Below are 21,542 nucleotides of genomic sequence, written 5' to 3'. Positions count from 1 at the left end.
TTAAAACCATTTTCTTTTTTAAAACTCCTTCATTGGCTGTTCAGTATTGCTTGCATTTAGGCATAACAAATTAGATAATTAACCAAAAGAAATCAATACGAAATCTAAATAACAAAAACGTCAAGCTCATAGAGACAGTAAAAGAATGGTCACTGGAGGCTGGGGAAAATAGGGAGAGGTTGGCAAATGAGTACACACTTTCATCTATAAGATGACTCTAGTGGATAACACTGTGATGTACAATTAAAATTTGTTAAGAGTGTTAAGAGAATAGAACTTAAATGTTCTCACCAAGGGGAAAAAAAGATAATGTGAGGTGATAGATATGTTAATTCATTGATGGGGGAACCCTTTTACGATGTGTACATTATCAAATTACCACGGTGAACACTTTAAATGTCTTACAATTTTATGTCAATTGTATATCAAAGCTGAAATAAAAGAATTAAAAAAAGAAATCAATAGGAAAAAAAGGAATTACTCCTCCCCAACAAAGTAGGTAACCTTCAGCCTTAAAAAGAGTATTTTATTTCCTTCGATAACAGCCCTTTTCCTGAACTGTCTGGTTGCAGGTAAGCCGGATCCTGTACAGTTTTGCCACTGCCTTCCGCCGTTCTGCCAAGCAGACCCCACTTTCAGCCACTGCTGCACCCCAGACTCCTGACAGTGACATCTTTACCTTCTCTGTGTCTTTAGAAATAAAAGAAGATGATGGTAAAGGTTATTTTAGGTAGGGCATCTTATCTCATTTATTTATTTATATTTATTTTTGAGGTTGTAATAGGCCATGCCATATTATCTGCGGTTCAAGGGAAACTCCAGGTCAGATTAGATAACTTGCATACTATAAAATGATTGCTTTAATAGGTGGAGTTTTTTGTTGTTGTTTTTTTTTTTAATGTAAGTGATAAAGGAAAAGAAATAGGCAAATTTATAGAGGCAACATTTCAAGAATTAAAAATTTATGTGGGAAAATGTCACATTATTATATTATTTTAGTCAGACTCAAAGTAATTTGCTGGCAACTGATATCAAATGATGACAAGTTAAGTCATCTGGATTTGTAGCTGTGTTTGTTTTACTGGGGGGTTTGTTTTGTTCTTGTTTGGTTTATTTATTTAATAATCTAAAGATCTTAAGGCTATTGAAATCAAGTTTTACCACTAAAGTTTATCTGAACACATTAGAAGGAGAGAAATTTAGTCTGTCTGAAGTCTAATCTTGCATATAAGGTCAGAAATAAATGGTTTGTGTTTTTATAGTAAAATGATACTTTCTTGTAGGGAAAAGAACTCTGGAATAGAAATAAAAACTTAGGTTTAGTTTAATTATTGCTACTATTAGCAGTTAACCTTTTCCAAGTTTCTTTATGTTTCTTGATGGTAGTTTCCTTACTTATCAAATGAGGTAGGTGGACTGAGGTCTTTTCTAACTCTGAAATACTGTGATGATTGGATTTTTTTCCTCCATAGCCCACCACAAAATTGGTGCTTCTTGGGATTATAATCGATAGTTGCATATAGAAGTCTTTTCTATACCGCTGTTTCATAAAACCAATAATGTGAAGTTGCATCAAAATATTTCTAATTGCTTTTACATCAAAAGGCACAATGGCACTAATTCATTTGGAAAACTGATAACTCTTTACTAGTCCCCTTCAAAGATTTTGGAATTGTCATGCCATCTTGTGGCCAATTTAGTGAACAATGCAGCTTCAGTGTTGATTCGTGCACTGAAGTGTGTGAAGGCCTGTGGTGCCCTGTGCTTGCTTTCCAGCCTTATGTCTATTGTCGGAGGAAAACTGTGGCTTGGTGCTTCCCACAGTGTGCATTCCTGCCTTGTAAACTTTGTAATATTTTTTTTGCCTTTTTAAGAAACAACAGTTTTCTTACTACTTTGTTTTCCTTTATTGAAGATATTTATGTAGATTCTGTTGTGATCTCCACTTACAACAGGAAGGATTTCTAGGATATCTCAGAAGAGAGGCACTAGAATAGCTCCCTTCCACAATTAGGCATATTCAAGGTAGAATGGTCACAATTACAAACACCCTATTACATTCACCCTCGTGCCAAGGAGACGCTATGCGGAAAATCCCTGCGTGGTCACCTTTGCTTGTCAATTTTGTTAGGCCTTTGCTCTCTTTTTCCCCATGGTTTTACCAAATTTGTAGTTTATAGCAGAAAATAAGTGATGAAATCATTGAAGAGTATTCTTTTCTTTGTCAAATTTGACCTTGTCAAATGCAGTTCCATTTATCCAGTGATTCTACCATGTGATTTTACCATAACATGAATATAGGCAGAGCGTTGTGGCAAGGATTAATGCTCTTTTTTCCATGCCTGAAAAAGTTTAATTCTTAAATGATCAAAATTGGAAACCTGCCCTTCACTTTAGCCCTTACAAGGTGGAACGTTTTCGTTTATACCATTGAAAGAACTTTTTATTCTTCTTTGTCTTATTTAATCTAACCCTGTTCAGTAGGTTGGGTTATTTAATATTGTCCTTGTTTAATATATAAGAAACCCAGAGAAGTTAAGCCTGGACCTCAGTTTCTTAATTTATACAATAGGAATTAAATGTAGAGTTACCTGGTTGAATCCATTCAGTGATACTATGACAAGACCAAAAATGTAATTTAGATCCCCTGAGATCAGTGAGTACACTTCCACTGCTTACACAGTCTACGTTCTGCTTCCTGTTAATGTGGATTTTCCTTGCCCTTCAGACTCAGAACACCAAAGAGAACTCTGTTTCCATTGTTGATATTTTAGATACAGCTGAGATTACAGTTGACCCTTGAACTACATATGTGTGAACAGTGCAGATATTTTTCAATAAATGTAACAGTCAGCCCACGATCTATGGCCGGGTTTTGCATCCATGGGTGCAAGAACTGTGGATCAAAAACAGTATTTTCATTCCATATTTGGGAATCTGCATATGCAGACGGTTAATTTAAGTTTGCATGGATTTTCCACTGGGGAGTAGTTGTTTGGTGCCCCTAACCCCCACGTTGGTCAGGAGTCAACTGAGTATTTATGTTTCAGCATCCACTGAACATAGAGAAGTAGTGTACTGATTACCAGTTAAAAAATTGAGACCTACGTATATCGTTATAGATGAAAATTCTGTCGGCCACAAATAATTAGTTTGGTATGCAAAAGTTTTTCTTTGTATATGTTTGTCATTTCTAGACTCCTTTTCCAAGATTCTTTGATTTTTTAAATCTCAGTGTTTTTTAAATGTTCTTAAATTGGTTGCTATATAAATGTAGAGGAGCTTCAAACTAATTTCTTCAGAGCCACTTTTTAGTTTGAGTAGGTACTCAGAGCGCTCCTGTAGCCTTTTATAGTATCATCTAATGGTTCTGTTGCCATAATCTTGACATTGCATGGTAATAAGACACAATTTAGATTTACTGCGTACGGGCTGATTGCCATAGAAAGACGTTTGCCTCTGTGAACGTCGGAGCTAGAAAAAGTGTTGTGTGGGAGGTTAGGGGATTATTTTGGTAACATGTCATTTTAAGAATATTTTCAGCTTTCTTCATAAGCTGATTTAAACTGTATCATTAGTATTACTTTTAGAATTACAGGAATGCCTCAGAGATATGTAGGTTCCTTTCTAGAACATTGCAGAAAAGTGAATTTTGCAATAAAAGCCTCATAATTTTTTTTGGTTCACCAGTGCATATAAAAGTTATGTTTACACTATACTGTAGCAATGTGTACAATACCATTATGTTTTTAAAAATTCATACCTTAATTTAAAAATACTTTGTTGCCTAAAATGCGGTCCATCATCTGAGCTATGCCATTATCCTTTTGCTGGTGGAGGGGCTTGTCCTGATATTGACGGCTGCTGACTGATCAGGGTGGGGGTTGCTGAAATTTGAGGTGGCTGTGGCACTTTCTTAAAATGAGGCAACAATGAAGTCTACTGCATCGGTTGACTCCTATTTTCACAAGTAATTTCTCCGTAGCATGTGATGCTGTTTGATAGTATTTTCCTCACAATAGAACTTCTTGCAGAAATGGAGTTACTGCTCTCAAACCCTGCCACTGCCTTACCATAAGTTTATGTCATATTCTACATCCTTGGTTGTCATTTCAACAGTCAGCTCAGCATTTTCACCAGGAGTAGAGTCTATCTCAAGAAACCACTTTCTTTGCTAACGTGTAAGAAGCAACTCCTTACCGAGCAAGTTTTTACCATGAGATTGCAGCAGTCGAGTCACACCTCCAGGTCCACGTCTAATTCGATTTTTTTTTACTATTTCCACCACATCTGCATTTATCTCCTCCATCGAAGTCTTAAACCCCTGAAAGTCATCCAGGGAGGTTGGAATTAACCTTGCAAAATCCTGCTAACATTGATATTTTGACCTCTTCCCTTGAATCTTGAATGTTCTTAATGAATCTGGAATGGTTCTTTCCAGAAGGTTTTCAATTTACTTCTTCCAGATCCATCAGATTAATCACTGTCCATGGCAGCTGTAGGCTAACGAAATGTGTTTCTTAAATTATAAGACTTAAACATTGAAATTACTCCTCGATTCATGGGCTGCAGCATGGATGCTGTGTTTGTAGGCATTGAAACGACATTAATCTCGTTGTACATCTCCATCACAGCTCTTGGGTGACCAGGCGCATTGTCAGTGATATTTTGAAAGGAATCTCTTTTTCTGAGCAAGAGATCTCAACAGTGGGCTTAAAATATTCAGTAAACCATGGTGTTAACAGATGTGCTGTTATTTAGGCTTTGTTGTTCTGTTTATAGAGCACAGACAGAGTAGATTAAGTATAATTCATAAGGGCCTTAAGGTTTCTGGAATGGAAATGAACATTGGCTTCAACCTGAAGTCACTAGCTGTATTAGCCCCTAATAAGAGAGTCAGCCTGTCTTTTGAAGCTTTGAAGCCAGAGGATTTCTCCTCTTTAGCCATGAAAGCCCTAGATGGCATCTTCTTCCAATGTAAGGCTGTTTTGTCTACATTGAAAATCTGTTGTTCAGTGGAGTTGCCTTCATGACTTATCTTAGCTAGATCTTCTGGATAACTTGCAGAAGCTTCCTCATCAGCACTTGCTACTTCATCTTGCACTTTTGTTATGGAGATGGCTTCCTTCCTTAAACCTCAGGAACCAGCCTCCGCTAGCTTCAGGCTTTTCTTCTGAAGCTTTCTCACCTCTGTTATTCTTCATAGGTTTGAACAGGGTTAAGGTCTTGCTCGGGACTAGGCGTTGGTTTAAGGGAATGTTGTTCCTGGTCGATGTTTTATCCAGATTCCTAAACTTTCTCCATGTCAGCAGTAAGGCTGTTACACTTTATCATTCATGTGTTAACCAAAGTAGCACTTTTAATTTCCTTTGGGAAGTTTTCCTTTTCATTCACAACTTGGCTAACTGTTGGGTGCAAGAGGCCTGGCTTTTAGCCTGCCTTGGCTTTCAACATACCTTCCTCTCTTAAGTTTAATCATTTATAGCTTTTGATTTAACGTGAGAGATTCTTTCTTTTACTTACACACTTAGAGACCATTGTAGGGTTGTTAATGGGGCTAGTTTCAATATTGTGTCTCAGGAAATAGACCTAAGGAGAGGGAGAGAGTTGGAATTGGCCAGTTGGTGGAGCAGTCAGAACACACACATTTGTTGATTACGTTTACCATCTTACATGGGTGCAGTTTGTGGTGTCCCAGTTAAAATAGGAACATCAAATACTGCTGATGACATCACCATAACAAATATAGTCATAATGAAAAAATTGAAATATAGCAAGAATTACTGAAATGTGACACAGGAACACTAAGTACACAAATGCTGTTAGAAAAATGGTGCCAATAGAATTACTTGATGTAGGATTGCTACAGACCTTCAATTTGTAAAAAACGCATTATCTGTGAAGCACAATAAAGCAAAGAGCAATAAAATGAGGCATGCCTGTATCACACAGGTTTACAGTTAGGTTATCGCTGCTGAAGGAAGTGACGATCACAAACTTGCTGTTGGCCATGTCATCCTCATCTCTGATTTTTTGAAGGCACCTTGTTATGAATTTCAAAGGAGCTGTGATGAAGTATCTTTTCTTATATGTTTAAACAAATAAGGCAGTAATAATTTGTCAAAACCAGTGACTAAAAAGAAAGGAAAGTAACATTTTTTTGAGCAGCCCTGTGCTGGGTGCTAGATGCTTTACAAATATACTTTTTAAAGCAACAAAAAATGAAAAAAACTAAAACCACATTTGAGGGGACAGTGGAGTTGGTTTTTCTAGCTTTTACAAATGTTAGTGGATTATATACAGTAATGATGATATTTTCACATCAAGAGGCTGGTGATAATTTTAAAAAATGTTTTTTTTAAACTTCTGTTAAAATTTGAAAACCAGACACAGAAAAGAATCAAATCAAGCGATTTCTGTGCCTGATTTTCACAACATAACAAAAATTGTTCTATTATATGTCACAAGACAGTACTTTGCAAAATTAACAGAACCTGTTGTTCTACAGTGCGGTTCCTAAAGATAAGGACAGACAATGCTTTAAACTGCGCCAAGGAATTGATAAGAAGATCGTCATCTATGTGCAACAAACAACTAATAAAGAACTTGCCATTGAAAGGTAAACATTTTTTCTGAGTTTAGTTTTTATCAATCTAATAGTGTAATACACTATATTCAAAAACGTATTTACAAATATTTTGTTCCCTTGGGAATTCTCTTGGCTATTAAATGGCTACTTCATTCACTTTGCATTAACTCCTATAAAGCTTCCACAGATATGCTGACTTTATGTGATAAATAAAAGGCAAATGTAGAACTTGTTATCTCTATGTTTGCCTTTTATTATATGTTAATATCTAATTAAAGAAGTAAGGATTATTTTGGCAGTACTAATTGATTGATAATTTTAATGTGTCCTTTGTTCCTTCAATAAGAGGTTTTTTTAAGTGACCTAATGTAAACATCTTTTTTGTGTTCTTTTTTCCAAATTTATGTCAGTTCTTTTCTTGCAGGTGCTTTGGTCTTCTTCTTAGCCCCGGGAGAGGCGTACGGAACAGTGACATGCACCTGTTAGACTTGGTAGGGCTTCTTGTTTCCTTTTTTTAAGCTATACACTATTTCCTCAGTAGAGATGGTTTCGCTTTATCTCATCTGAATCTAAAATAGAAGCATGTTTATAAAGGTGTTTTTGTAAGTTGTAAAGCCACAAGTAAAAATAAGGGGATTTATTTCTGATTTGGTATTTGCTACCTTTTTGACTATGTAATAGTGAATAATTGTTTTTCATGTAGGGTTGGTGAGGGGAGCAAAGGAGAAAAGTTGTGAGAGAATCATGAGCTTCATAAAAGTAGACAGTGTTATTTCTATTACATGGAAATATTTTTAAAACTAAGACTTATGTAGTAATTATTCACAGAGGAATTCAGCATGGGTTTAAGTAGTAAATCTGTCTAATGCTTATACAGGTTGATATGATTTACAAGCATTTACTTTATGTGTAAGTTTTCAGGAACAATTACATAAATAATTGGCACATCTTTAATTTTAACTATAATTATTCAATTATACTCCTACCCTTTAAAAAATCTGGTTCTCTTTCATATTTTTACATTTTGCAACTCCTAACTTTGAAGACAGTGGAGTGGGGCGAGCTGTTGTCCCCTTACTTTAGTATTAATGTTTGTTTTACTCTTTTCTTTAGGAATCTATGGGCAAAAGTTCAGATGGAAAGTCTTATGTTATCACTGGGAGCTGGAATCCAAAATCCCCGCATTTTCAAGTTGTAAATGAAGAAACTCCTAAAGGTAATGCAGGTTGCTGACATCAGAACAGAAATTTGAGTCCTAAGAAGATACCCAGACCTTAGGACCACTTATCTGACAAGTATCCAGTGCTTACCTAATTCTAGTGAAACCAAAGAATTTTAGTAGTTGAGTTTATTATTAAATTTGACCTGTAAACAGAGTATCATTTTTCCCCACTTATTTTTCCTTTCCCTGCTTCCTCTTCTACTTATGTACTCATTTATTTACAGACTTCTAAATTTTATTTACTTTATGTGGAGAGGTAATATATGCACATGGTTGAAAATTCAGAGGATATATAGAAAAAGGTAAAAATCTACTACAGTCCCCAGGGCCCCACTCCACAGGAGACCACTGTGACCAGTTTCTTGTGCAGCTTTTTAGATGTTCTATGGCCTGGGGTGTCAAACTCATTTTTACCGGGGGCCACATCCACCTCGTGGTTGCCTTCAAAGGGCTGAAATAATTTTAGGACTGTATAAATGTAACTACTCCTTAACTGTTAAGGAGCTGAAATTACATTCGGCCCTTTGAAGGCAACCATGAGGCTGATGTGGCCCCCCCCCCCCCCCCCCCCCGCTGGTGAAAATGAGTTTGACACCCCTGTTCTATGCATAAATAACCTTTTTCAAGGTATTTCATGTTCTCCCCAAATGTCATTTAATGACTGTATAATATCTTATTCTGAAAAAGTAACATTATTTGCCTAACTAGTGCCTCTTATCGAGGCATTTATTTGAGTGCCATTTATTTTTTCCACTCCATTTTTTTGGTATTTATATCATTATAGATAAAAACGGATAAAGGATATAAACAGTTACCATTGTTAACCAAGATCTTAAAAGTTGAGAACCCCCACTGTTGGTGAGAGTGGCATAAAAAAGCCATATGTCACTATTGTAAAAGTTTGACAGTGCATTTCCTACTAATCCCCCTTCAAACAATCTACCCAAGAAAGGAATCCTCCGTATGGAAAATAACTTTTCAAAACAGTGATTTACCTGCTTATTTTAGATAATTAATGGATTACCTTAAGATATCTTAAAGTTATCATAAGAGTAATTACTTTTACATTGATCCTGTGAGCAAATATATTTCCCTTTTTTTATTTGCTTCTCTCTCTCTAGATAAAGTGCTGTTTATGACCACGGCTGTTGATTTGGTAATAACAGAAGTACAGGAGCCCGTTCGATTTCTCCTGGAGACAAAAGTCCGTGTTTGCTCCCCTAATGAAAGGTTATTCTGGCCCTTCAGCAAACGTAGTACTACTGAAAACTTCTTTTTGAAACTAAAACAGGTACCATACTTTTCTGTAAATGTTGGAGTGTGGAAGGGGATAAGAAAGGAGAACCCACTTCTGAGTCTGATTTATCATTAATCTAAGCTATCAGTTAGATCATGTGTATTTTAAATACATTCAGAGGAAAAATTGTCTATTACTTTTTCCCATTTACCAATTTTGTTGCACTTATTCCTCGAGAGCCAGGTTTCCATCTGATCTTACTTGCTTCCACCTGTAGAAATTCTTTTACCTTTTCTTTTCGTGCAGATCTACTAAAGACAAACTCTTAGACTTATGTACCTGAAAATCTCTTCATTTCTCTTTCTTTCCAGTTGGATATTTTCACTGCATGTAGAATGTGGGGATGAAGGTTTTTTTCCCCAGCACTTTAAAGGTGTCATCCCACAGTCCTGTTCCCATTGTTTTTGATGAGAAGTCAGAATACACTTATGTTCTTGTTCCTGTGTATGGCTGCTTTTAGGATTATTTTTTATCTTTGGTTTTCAGACATTTGACTATGATATGACTAGGTGTGGTTTTCTTCTTGTCTGTCTTGCTTGGGATTTGCTGGGCTTCTTGAAATTTTAAATTTATGTTTTTGGTCTTTTTTTTTTAACAGTTTTGGGGAAAATCTGGCCCATTATTGCTTTGAACCTTTTCCCTGCACCATCTCTCTTTTCTCTCCCCGTGGGATTTCAGTTACACAAATTTTAGACATTTTGGTATTACCCTATAGATTTCTAAGGCTATATTTTTTTCAAAGTGCGTTTTTTTTTTCCCTTAAGATAGGGCACCTGTCTTCAAGTTCACTTGACTCTCTTGTCATCATCAATCTACTCTTAAACCCATTCAGTGAATGTTTTTTATTTCAGATTTTATATTTTTTATTTTTGAAATTTCCTTTTTTTTTTTTAACCGATTGTTATAAAATTTATTTGTTCTTTTATTTTCAACAGATTTTATTTTATCTCCTTGGGCATAATTATAATATATGTAACTTTTTAAAATTCTTAACTGCTAATTCTGAATTCTAGTGAGTCACATTTTCTGTTTTCTTTGTCTAGGAATTGGAGATTATGTATGAGATATTTTTAAAGGTAGTTTATACAGATTCTGTTACAGTCTTCTGAATATTGATTTTTTTTTAATCTGTCTGTTAACTTGGTCAAAGTCAAACTCCATACTCTTCTTGTGGTAGGCAGCAGATGAAATCTGTGTCCTTCATGACCCAAGTTGCCTGAGGTTTGTTTTTTCTTTCTGTTGTTGGTTTTTGTTTTGCTTTTTTGCTTTCCTTTGTGTCAAAATACTTTGAAAGAAATCCAAGTTTACAGTGACCTAAGTTGCTAAATCAGTAGTCATTCTGGGTCTTTATCTTACTTGACCTGTCAGCTACATTTGATATCCATGATCGCTCCCTCCTTAAATACACTTCTTTCACATAGCTTTCAGGACAGCTCAGATTTACCATATCCAAACAGGTTTCATTATCTCATCTCCCACCTTTAAAAATGCTCTATCTCTGTGTCTTTACTATCTCGGTTCATGGGCATAGTCTTCTAATAGTTGTTTAGGCCAAGGATTTTGTTCTTTTTTCTCACATCCCATACCCATTGTCAGGAAGTTGTTTACTTTCAGAATGAGTAGAATCTGACCACTTTTCACCACCATAGATTATGTTCCTCATGTGAATCAGAGTTTTTCCCATAACTGCAGTAGCCTTTTCACTTGACTCCCTGCTTTTATTTTGTCCTTTCTTGATATATTTTCAGCATAGTAGCCTATGGACAGATGACATCATTTTTCTGCTTAAAACCTTATAATCCTATTTTACTTCTTAAAAGCCAAAGTCCTTACAGTGGCTTATAAAACTCTACCTGATCTTCTGCCTATTTCATCTTAAATTAATTCTTCTCCTGCTACTTTTCTTCTTCCTCTGCTCTAACTAAGCTTTTAGGACCTTTGCTGTTAACTATTTCTTCTTCCTAGAATACTCTTTCCTTCGATCCCTCTTGCTATTATTCACCTCCTTCAAACCCTAATCTTCTTCAAGTCTTTGCTCAAGTTTACTTACTAGCAGTTCATAACTACCCTGTTTAACAGTGTAATTTGCTTGCCCTTTCTTTCTCTGGTACTGCCAATTCCCCCCTCCAGCTGAAACATTTTTAATTTTTATGCAAGGCTATTACCTTTCAGTATACTACATAAAATACATATTTTTATTTTGTTAATCTATGTCCCATGTTAGAAAACTACTAAGGCAGTATTCTTAGTCTGTCTTGTTCACCGATTTACTCCAGGCATATAGAAACATAGCTCTCAAATATTTGTTGAATTGATTTTATTTACATAAAATTTATAGAATTATAGTGTTATATGTAGAATTAGTTGAATATACTTTTCTATAGTAATAACTATTTTGGTTCCAGTGTATTCATGTTAATCCTTTCGGTTATAGTTTGGGAAGGTAGTGGGTACAACAGGAATAGAAATTTTTTTTCAGTGTCGTCTTAAGAGACAGAAAGTCACCTGGATTCCATTACCATTCTTCCACCTCTTTACTGTGGGAGGAGCAGAGGATCAGGCCAGGGTTATCATGTAGAACACAGGCCCTCGACCTTGTTTTATCTGGCCTGGCGTTGTTTCTACCTGTCGACAGCACTGAGCTCCTTACCCCTAGTTAAGGAGTAGTTACATTTATACAGTCCTATAGTTATTTTGGCCCTTTGAAGGCAACTGCAAGGCTGATGTGGCCCCCGGCAAAAATGAGTTTTGACACCCCTGATCTGGAACCTGCCTTTGGAGTCAGAATCTAGGCATTACCATTGACTAGCTTTATGGTGTTCAGCAAGTTCCTTCAACCCTCCGAGCCTCAGTTTACTCAGCTGTAAAATGGCAGCGGTAGAATCTTCCTCATGGCTTTATTGTGACATTAAGTGAGAAACTATACAACACGCTGGGAATGTATGTTCTTCATACATTTAAGCTATTATTGAGAGGGACTGTGGAATCTCTGGGACAAAGGAAGAATAGAAAACACTTAAGTCATGGAATGAGAATAGCATTGATTATTTAGAGATCTACCCCAGGGGAAGAGTGCTTCAGGAAGAAAATCAATTTATAAGGATCATTTAAAAGTCCAGGGCATGGTCCTGGCTGGGTGGCTTAGTTGACTGGAGCATCATCGCATACACTGAAAGGTCACACATTCAGTCTCCGATCAGGGCACATACCTAGGTTGCAGGCTCAGTCCTTGGTCAGGGCGTGTACAGATGGCAACTGATTGATGTTTCTCTCTCACATCAATGTCTTTCTCCTCTCTCTCTCTCCCCCCTTACCTCTTCCTTCCTCTCTCTTTCAAATCAGTGAACATATTCTCAGGTGAGGATTAAAGAAGAAAGTTTAGGGCACGAATGAGGATAATTCTTAGCACTTTCTAGAATAAGAGATGAGGAAGAGAAATTAATTGTGTAGTATTTTTAACATGAATTTGTATAAAAGAGATACCTTTGATTACAAAGAATATAAAGAGTTCTGTCTCTTTAATTTTACCTTAGTGAACATAAATAAGATTCCTCTGATCTTGCTTTTCCCTCGAGGTCTTATGTTACACAGCCTTGGCTTTAAAAGGCCACATGGGTTTACAGGAATATCATTTCTGTGGTTCAGTCTAGAATAATATATCTAATTAGTCTAGAAAATGACTTGGCAAGGTAAACTAGCCCAAAAGATGTGTATACCTGAGACTAGCCTGGCTCGTTACTCTCCAGGCTCTCTCTGAAGGTTACAGGCTAAACATAGGCAGAGTTGTAAGTGTTTTCTTTGCAAGAAACCTAGAAGTTTGTATGTGGAACTGGAAGGAGGGCTGGGAATTCCTGAGAATAATCTTTAATTTTTCTCTTTATTTAGATAATTCTGTTGGGGTTGGGGGTGCTTGTGTTAAGAGGTAAAGAAGTGGGAAAGGGGAGAGAGAGTGAGAAGAATTTGAACAACTTTTGCTGTCTTAGAGCAAATAGAGCTAAGTTTATTTCCTTTTTTACATTCAGGCATTAAAAAGTAATGTCAACAGTATAGAGGATCCTCAAAAAATTTAAAATGGTACTCCCTTATGACCCAGAGGTTCCACTTCTGAGTATATATCTGAATTAACCCAAAACACTAATTCAAAAGAATATAAGCACCCCCGTGTTTATTGTGGTGGTACTTACAATAGCTGAGATATGGAAGCAGCCCAAGTACCTGTCACTAGACAAGTGGCCAAAAAAAGCTGTTGTACATTTACAAAATGGAATACTATGAGGTGTTAAAAAAGAAAATCTTACTTTTTCCCACAAAACAAATGGACCTGGAAATTATTATACTAAGTAAAATAAGCCAGTCAGAGAAAGACAGCTATCATAAGATGTCACTTATATATGGAATCTTAAAGCACGAAATCAATGAACAAACAAAATTGAAACAGACCCTTAGACAAAAACAATGTGATTGCCAGAGGGGAGGATGTCTGGGGGACTGGGAGAAAGAGATGAAGAAATTAAGAAGTACTCCTGGGTAGTTACGAAATAGGCATGAGGATATAAAATATGACAAAGGCATATAGTCAGTAATATTGTGATGACTGTGGACGGAGCCAGGTGGGTACTGGAAGTATCAGGGGACCACTTTGTAAAGTCTGTGACTGTCTAACCACTTTGTATGCTGTACATACAAAACTGTAGAAAATAATATCGAATGTAAACTGTAACTGAAAAAGTTAAAAATTCTTTTAAAAAAGAAAAAAAAGTAATAGCTACCATTCATTGAGGCTCTATTGTGGCCATCACTCCACTAGCCACTTTCATTTTTTTCTGTCTTACAGAATTTTCTTAGTGATCCAGTAAAGGTAGTTCTCATTTTACAGATCCAGCAAAATAGTAGATTTTATGGGATGTAATGTGAGAAAGATGCATAGCTAAGCTTTCTAAGAGTCTCAGTCAGGGTTCTTTCCATGGAAATGTGTTCCTTTTGTCTTTCTGTAAGATATTTTTAGTATTTACTTAAATTCAGCATTATTTAAATTTTTAACCACTTTGCAGTTCTCATTAGAATTTTCTAATGAGAATTTTAAAAATATTTATGTAGTTTCTATTTTTGCTGTAAGTATGGAATAATAATCATAGAAATGTTTTTTAAAATAAATGTTTACAAATTGAATCTTTTTTCTTTTACTAAATTTATCTGGTGACTCAGTAACTCTTTTTTTAGCCTGGAAGCCTTCCCAATTGTGGGAATTGTTCTATTAAGATGGTATCATATTAGAGAAGAAACTTAAAAATTAGTAAGGAAAGGAAGATTGCTTTCTTAGATTTAAATTTTCAGATATCATTTACTAAAAGAGGAAGAAAATGGTCCTAAGGACTAGATTTTCCAACACTAACATAAGGTGAATAAGAGACTGACCAAACATTCTTAAAACTATAGAATTTATGGACTTTTATTGCCAAAGGCACATTAAGCTGATATCTGAAAGACTAAGTGATGTGGCCAGTGTCTTACAGGCCAGTAATTAGTATAATTATACTGGCAAGGGTGCTTGCTCATGTGTTTGCTCTGTGGGTGTACGTACAAGCACATGCACACGTGTACAGTAAACCACTGTACCTCTCAAGATGAACCATGTGAAAATGCTTGCTCTCCTAGAGCTCTTCAGCTGCTAAATCAGGGGGCGTTTAGTATCAGCTGTCCCGCTGTTCCTTGGAAGTGTGATCACTCGATTAAAGGTGGTGACCACCGATTTTTCCTTTGTGCAAGTAGAGTTTTCTCTCTCTATTCACCAGGCAGTCTTTGGGGTGGGACTTGGGCAGCTTCCACATGTCCTATTTCTCAACAACTTTCTAACGGACCGTTTCAGCATCTAATGTATGGTTGATGATCCTGGCCTAAATCAGTTCATTCATTCACATATTTTCATTAGTAATTTAACATTACAGTATTTTCTTGTTTTCTTTTACATTTATGTGTTTTTAAATATTGGATGTCTCAGCTATAACAGCAGTAATACATTTAATTTATTCTTTATCAAAGAATTTTAAAATATCTGTACTGCAGGAAACACCCTTAATATGTGGTCTTTGTTTTATTGTTCCCAGCAAATTTATAACAAAATCTTTATTAATGTGTAAAATGTCTGTTGAGAAAAGGTATTATCATATGGATTTATGAAATAGAGATTTCAGTTATTTAAAATTCCAAAGAGGACAAGCTTATAAATTGATACAGTTACTGATGGAGGTAATTAAGCATCAATAAACTTGAACAATTCCTAAATTATATACAGTGCTGTAGCTTATGTACAACTTAGGTTCCTCCCTACCTCCCTCCCTGCCTTCCTTCCTTCCTCATTGATTTGTTGTTGCACTTACGAGTGCACTCATTGATTGTTTCTATGTTTGTGCCTTGACTGAGGATCAGACCCTCAATCTTGGCGTATTGGGACGACACTCTAATCAACTGAGCTGCCCAGCCAGGGCTACAGGTTTCTACAAGTTGGAAATAAAACCCATACTTTAATATCAGTATGTTAAAATCAGTATGTAAACATTAAAGGAAAAGGATTCCAAATATTTAGTGTATTCTGACCTCTTTGATAGATGCATAAACAAATTTTAGGAGAAACGTCTATTAATACAACCATAGTTCCTATGTATTTTTGCATGTTTTTCATTTTGCATTTATGCAGATAGAAGCACATAATATGAAATTATTTGAATCTGTATAGTTTTAAATTCCCATTTGTTCATGTTCATTCAAAAAATACCAGTATTACAATTAATTGAGTGAAGTTTTAAGATTTCATGGAACTTCTTTTTGTGCTTTGAATGTGGCCCAGTAAGATTATAAAATTAGTACTGCCTTCAGCCCTGGCTGGTGTGACTCAGTGGATTGAGCATCAGCCTGTGAACCAAAGGGTCACCATTTTGATTCCCGGTCAGGGCATATGCCTGGGTTGTGTGCCAGGTCAGTTCCCTAATGGTGAGCGCTTGAGAAACAACCACACACTGATGTTTCTCTCCTCTCCCACTTTTCTTCCTCCTTTTCCCTATTTCTGAAATAAATAAATAAAATCTTTAAAAGGTAAAAATTAAAAAATATAAAATCAGTACTGCATTCAGAAGTTACTGGGAATATTTTTTTCATTACAGTTATGTTACCTTTTGACATATACTTAGTTTCATTTATCTTTATACTTTCAATTTATGGTACAAAAGTCCAAATTATACCTAAAAATGCATACTGTGAATCCTGATTTTATTTATGTCTCCTTCCTCCCATCCCCATAGGCAACCATGATTATTAGTTTCTGGGTTATCTTTCCAATGTTTCTTTTTGTGAAAATAATAAAATACTGATACACAGGGTGGGGCAGAGGTAGGTTTATAGTTCTGAGGATGCAAGCCACAGAGTTTATTCTTATATTCTTATTGTGTTATTTTCCATACAAACAATTGTAGGGTAATTGTATATTCCATACAAAGAAAGTAGGGTAAACCTACTTTTACCCCACCCTATATTTTAACCCCCCTTTTAAACAAAAACTAGCACATTATATATACTGTCTTGCACCTTGCTTACTTAACTTCATATGTCCTAAAGGTCATTCTCCATCAGTTCAGAGAGCTCTCCCTCTTTCTTGTTTAATGGCTGCATAGTACTGTGTAGTTGGAATGAATCATGATCTTTTCAACTAGTCCTCTATTGATGCACACTTGGATTTTTTCCTCAGTCATTTGCAAATACTGTTGCAGTATTGAACCTTGTGCATGTGTTGTTTTGACTTTATGAAAGTGCATTTAAGAGTAGATTCCTGTTAGAGTAGATCTCTGGTGGCACATGAGATAATTTTGCTTATTTAATTTTGTTTTATTTGCTGAATTCCAGGTATGAGAGTATCTGTTTCTCCACAGGCTTTTCAAGATTGTGTTACTAAACTTAAGCATATAATGATAGTTTTAGTTTATCCTTTGATGAATGAAGACAAGCATTTTTGTTGTGTAAAAGGGTGACTTTTTCTTTCCTATGAATTGTTTCATAGGAAACAATATTTTTTGCTGTTTGATTGTGATCTTTTTTTCCTACTTTTTGGAAGCCTTTTATGTATTTGAGAGATTAACACTTTGAGATACAGTTTGCAAGTATTTCTCCTGGTTTGTCATCTGTCTTTTGACTTAAATTATGATGGTCCTTTGGGCTTTTCTGACACTCAGTTTTTTTTATCTGTTCTACTTGAATTTATCAAGTTTTTCCTTTAAAGTTTCTGGATTTTGGGTCATAATTAGAAATGCTGTCCCCACTTCCAAGCAATAAAGGAATTTACATATTTTTAAAATTACTTACTGGGCTTCATTTTACTACCTTTAGACCTCTGATTAATGAATTATGTAAGAGTATTTTATTCTCATATATAGTGTAGAGTACAGATCTTATTCAGTCTTTTTTCAAATGGCCATCCACCTGTCTCAATACCATTCATTCGAAGGTCTAATTTTCTCCCATTGACTTGAGATGCTACCTTTATCATATATCACATTTTCATGTGTAGTTAGCCCTCTTTCTGGTGTTTATATTTCTCATTGGTTTTTACGTTATTCGTGTACCAGTGCTACACTATTTATGTACATTACATAATAGATTTTAATGTTTGGTAGGGCTGCTGTCCCGCCCCAGTTGTTCTTTTTGTGGGTTTTGCTGGATAGGCTTAATTGTTTATTTTTACATAAATTTTAATTTCCTCCTTGTAACTCTGGAAAAAATTATTGGTATTTTTATTGGAGAGAAATGATATCTTTATGATATCAGTCATTTTACAAAAGAACTTGTAACATCTTTTCATTGATTTAAGTCTACCATTTTTTGTCTTCTTAGAGTGCTTTTAAAATTTTATTTCAGAAAATTAAAACACAAAAATGAAAAAAAAATAATATAATATAATGAACTCCTGTATTACCTGCCTTTAATAATGAGCAACATTTTTAATAGCTGGACTACTTGACTTATAATTGGGGTTTAGCTCTTGACTCAGTTCATCTGACTTCAAAAGGCAATGTTGCTCTAGGCACTATGACAGAAGAGTTTCTAGGTAAAAGCATTTCTAATTATGACCCAAAATACAAGAAATTTTTTTAAAGATAAAGAGCTATTAATGATCTTTCCGCTCTTTCTGGAAGTAATTAATGTTTCAGAGTAATTTTTAACAACTAAACTAAATCCTTTTCCTGTTGAAGTATAGCATACAAAAGTTAAAAATCATTCCAAATTTAGAATGAACATGTGTCAAAGATTTTATTTCAGTTCATTAAGTAATGAGGGAACCAGTAAGATGATAAAACTGGTTCTAAGTTTTGAGGAACTTGAGTTTATATAGTTCTTCCTTTAATAAAAAGTGTTACAAGAAGATTGGTAGGTTAGAAAGAAACTGGCTAATATCCTGTAGGTAACCTTTGGGTTATCTTTTCTGTTGGACAGAAATCATTTGCATATCTACTGGACACAAATCTACAGGTTAATTTGTAACTTCACAGAATCTGGGTCCTTAATTTATAGTAAGTAGCTAAGTCAAAGTTGGTTATTTATTGAGAAAACTAAATCCTTGGGTGGGCATGTTAAAGCAAAGTCAGTACACTACAGTCTGTGGGTCAGATCTGGCTTGGGCTTGTTACAAAGTTTTTTCCAGAACAGAGCCATAGTCGCTGCCTGTGGCTGCTTTCCCACCGTGGTAGCAGAGTTGAGTACTTGTGGCAGAGATTACTGGCCCACATAGCCTAAAATATTGGCTGTTTGGCCCTTTACAGAAAAGTTGAACACTTCCTGCATTAAACATTGCTTCAGGATGATATTGAAAGGACTTGTTACCGTCATTAACTAGGCCTTCCAGGGCTGGGGTATTTTTCTTAAGAACCCAAATGAACACTGAGATGATAAAATCTACTCCGCCTGGTATTTCTGCACTCAGTGAACTTCTAATTTTCTTCCCTCTCTCTTTTTGTATTTTTACTTTACATGTGTATATCTTTGTGGCCACCTTTCTAGTTGTCTCTGTGTCTTTTCCTACAGTTTTGCTTTTTTCCTACTGCTCGGTATATTCACTCTTCCAGCTCCTGAAACTGGCTATAATATGGAATGTTAATATATATAAATATTGTACTGGTAAAGTTTTATACTCCCTGTTCTTACTTTTGAACTTAGGTCAATTTAAACTGTTATAAAAATGTTTACCTCAAAATAAAACTAAAATACAAATTTTAGTTATCAAAAATTTTGTGGATTCTGTTAATCTTTTTTCTGCCACTCATCTCTCCTCCCACCCCCCAGTTGTAGCTTTCAGGTAAAGAAAAGTTTCCTGTACTGTTCTAAGATGTGAAGGAGTGGGGAAAAAACGTGGAAATATGACTACTTTCTTAGTCCTCTACTTTGTTTCAGAGCATTTTGAAACATTTTTTTCATGTAGAGTTTTATAAGGGAAACCTTGAAGGACACCTTAAAATAATTTGGAAAATACAGAATGGTTAACGTTTTAGTTCACACTTACTAAATATTGGTTGAACGTTTGGTGATATAGTCTTAAGAAAATAAATAAAGTTGCAGAACTAGAGTCCTGCTTGATAAACACCCTATTTTCCTAAGGGTTTTAAAATACAAACATATATACTTTTCCATTGAGAAAAGATTACATTTAGTGTAGATATTTAAAGTAATACTTTTTGTTCTCACATCCTTTATGAAGTCAGAAGTAGAGCTCAATTAGGACTTCCAGTCAAGATGGCGGCAGAGGTAAATATGGTTTGCCTCCTTTGTACAACCATATCAAAATTACAACTTAACTATAGAGCAACCATTATTCAGAACCATCAGATATTGAGCTGAATGGAAGTCCTACAAGGATGGAATTAAATAAGAATCAAACTATGGAATTAAAAAGGGAACGATACTGAGACTGGTAGAGGAGGGGCAGGGATGCGGAACAGGCTTGTCCCATAACCATGTGTGGCAGATAAAAATCAGGAGGGATATCTCAGGAGCAAGGGGTCTCAGTCCCACACCAGGCCCCCCGAGCCCAGGGTTCCTGTGCCACCAAGATAAGTCTCCATAACTTCTGGCTGTAACAACCAGGGAGGACTGTGGCTGTGGAAGGCGGAAACTGCTGAGTCTCAGGCAGGTCCTTTTAAATGCCCACACACACACTTACTTGGATTCATTCCCTCTGAGCTCCAGCGAGGGGGCAGCAGATTGAGAGGTATCAGAGACATAGGAGAAGGAATTCAATTGTCTGGCATCAGGGTGAGAGCTGGGGGGCAGCTTTCTCCCAGACAGAAGTGCTGGCAGAGGCCATTGTTCCTTTTCTGAGCCCTCCTCCCCACAGAACCACAGAGCTTGCAGGCGGGCACCAGTATCTGAGACTTTGTCAACCTGGCTCAAACTGTTTGCCCTACCCTGGTGGTTCCCTGAGGCCCTACCCCACCCAACTTTTAGGCCCACCCAAGCTGTTCCCAGTGGCTTTTCCATACAAATGGCTTATCTTGGCCCATGCTTTAGATTTTCCTAAATTCTCTCAAAAAAGCAACATACGGCTTCAGTGAGTCCCATCCCTCTCACTAAGTTGCCCCGGGCTAGGCACTAGCAGCAGCCTGCCTTGGTTCACATTTTGGCCTCTCTTGGGTACCTCTAAGCCCAGCACAAGTAGCAGCCACCTGAGATCACTTTGTAGCTTATGCTTTGTGACCCTGGACAGAACACAGTCAGTGGCTGACCTTGCATGTGTCAACAGCAGTCAAGGCTCAACTACAACAGGAGGCGTACACAGCCAGCATAGTGGACACACCTTGAGTACCTAACTTGGGTTATAGGGGAGGCTGTGCCACTGGACTCTACAGGACACCTACTACATTAGGCCACTGTGCCAAGCCTGAGAGACATTGCATCTCTGCCTAATACATAGAAACAAACACAGGGAGGCTGCCAAAATGAGACAAAGCAACAACTCCAGAAAGAGCTAAACAGAGTGGAGAAAAGTGATCTATAAGATGCAGATTCACAATGCTCAAGGAACTTAGTGAGGACCTCAATAGCATAAAAACCCATTCAGAAACAAAGGATACAGTAATCGAAATAAAGAACTATTTATAGGGTACCAACAGTAGAGTGAATAAAGCAACAGTAGAGTGAATAAAGCCAATAATCTAATCAGTGATACAGAATATAAGGAAGCAAGAAACAACCAATCAGAAGAGCAAGAAGAAAAACAGAATCTAAAACGAAGAGGATAGTGTAAGAATCTTCTGGGACAGTTTCAAGTATACTGACATTTGCGTCATGGGGTGCTGGAAAGAAAAGAGAAAGAACAAGAAATAGGAAACCTATTTGAAAAAATAATGAAAGAAAACTTCCCTAACTTGGTGAAGGAAATAGATATGCAAGCCCAGGAA

At 36.2% G+C, this 21,542-nt stretch overlaps 1 protein-coding gene across 4 annotated transcripts in view; it reads left to right on the top strand.

Moving 5' to 3' along the window:
- RABGAP1 (RAB GTPase activating protein 1) overlaps nt 1-21,542 on the top strand; it is a 160,059-nt gene that overhangs the window by 50,474 nt on the left and 88,043 nt on the right. For all 4 annotated transcript variants that reach the window (XM_024562100.3, XM_053920829.1, XM_053920833.1 and 1 more), the window contains 5 exons: nt 573-730; nt 6,509-6,619; nt 7,014-7,080; nt 7,703-7,805; nt 8,933-9,102. In XM_024562100.3, the coding sequence (XP_024417868.1) occupies nt 573-730; nt 6,509-6,619; nt 7,014-7,080; nt 7,703-7,805; nt 8,933-9,102 (609 nt within the window). The remainder of the gene's footprint in view (nt 1-572; nt 731-6,508; nt 6,620-7,013; nt 7,081-7,702; nt 7,806-8,932; nt 9,103-21,542) is intronic.

This window comes from Desmodus rotundus, chromosome 1 (assembly GCF_022682495.2).
Source record: "Desmodus rotundus isolate HL8 chromosome 1, HLdesRot8A.1, whole genome shotgun sequence".
NCBI classification, from domain to species: domain Eukaryota; kingdom Metazoa; phylum Chordata; class Mammalia; order Chiroptera; family Phyllostomidae; genus Desmodus; species Desmodus rotundus.
Note: the sequence above shows the minus strand (reverse complement) of the source record. Positions and strands in the feature narration are given on the sequence as shown.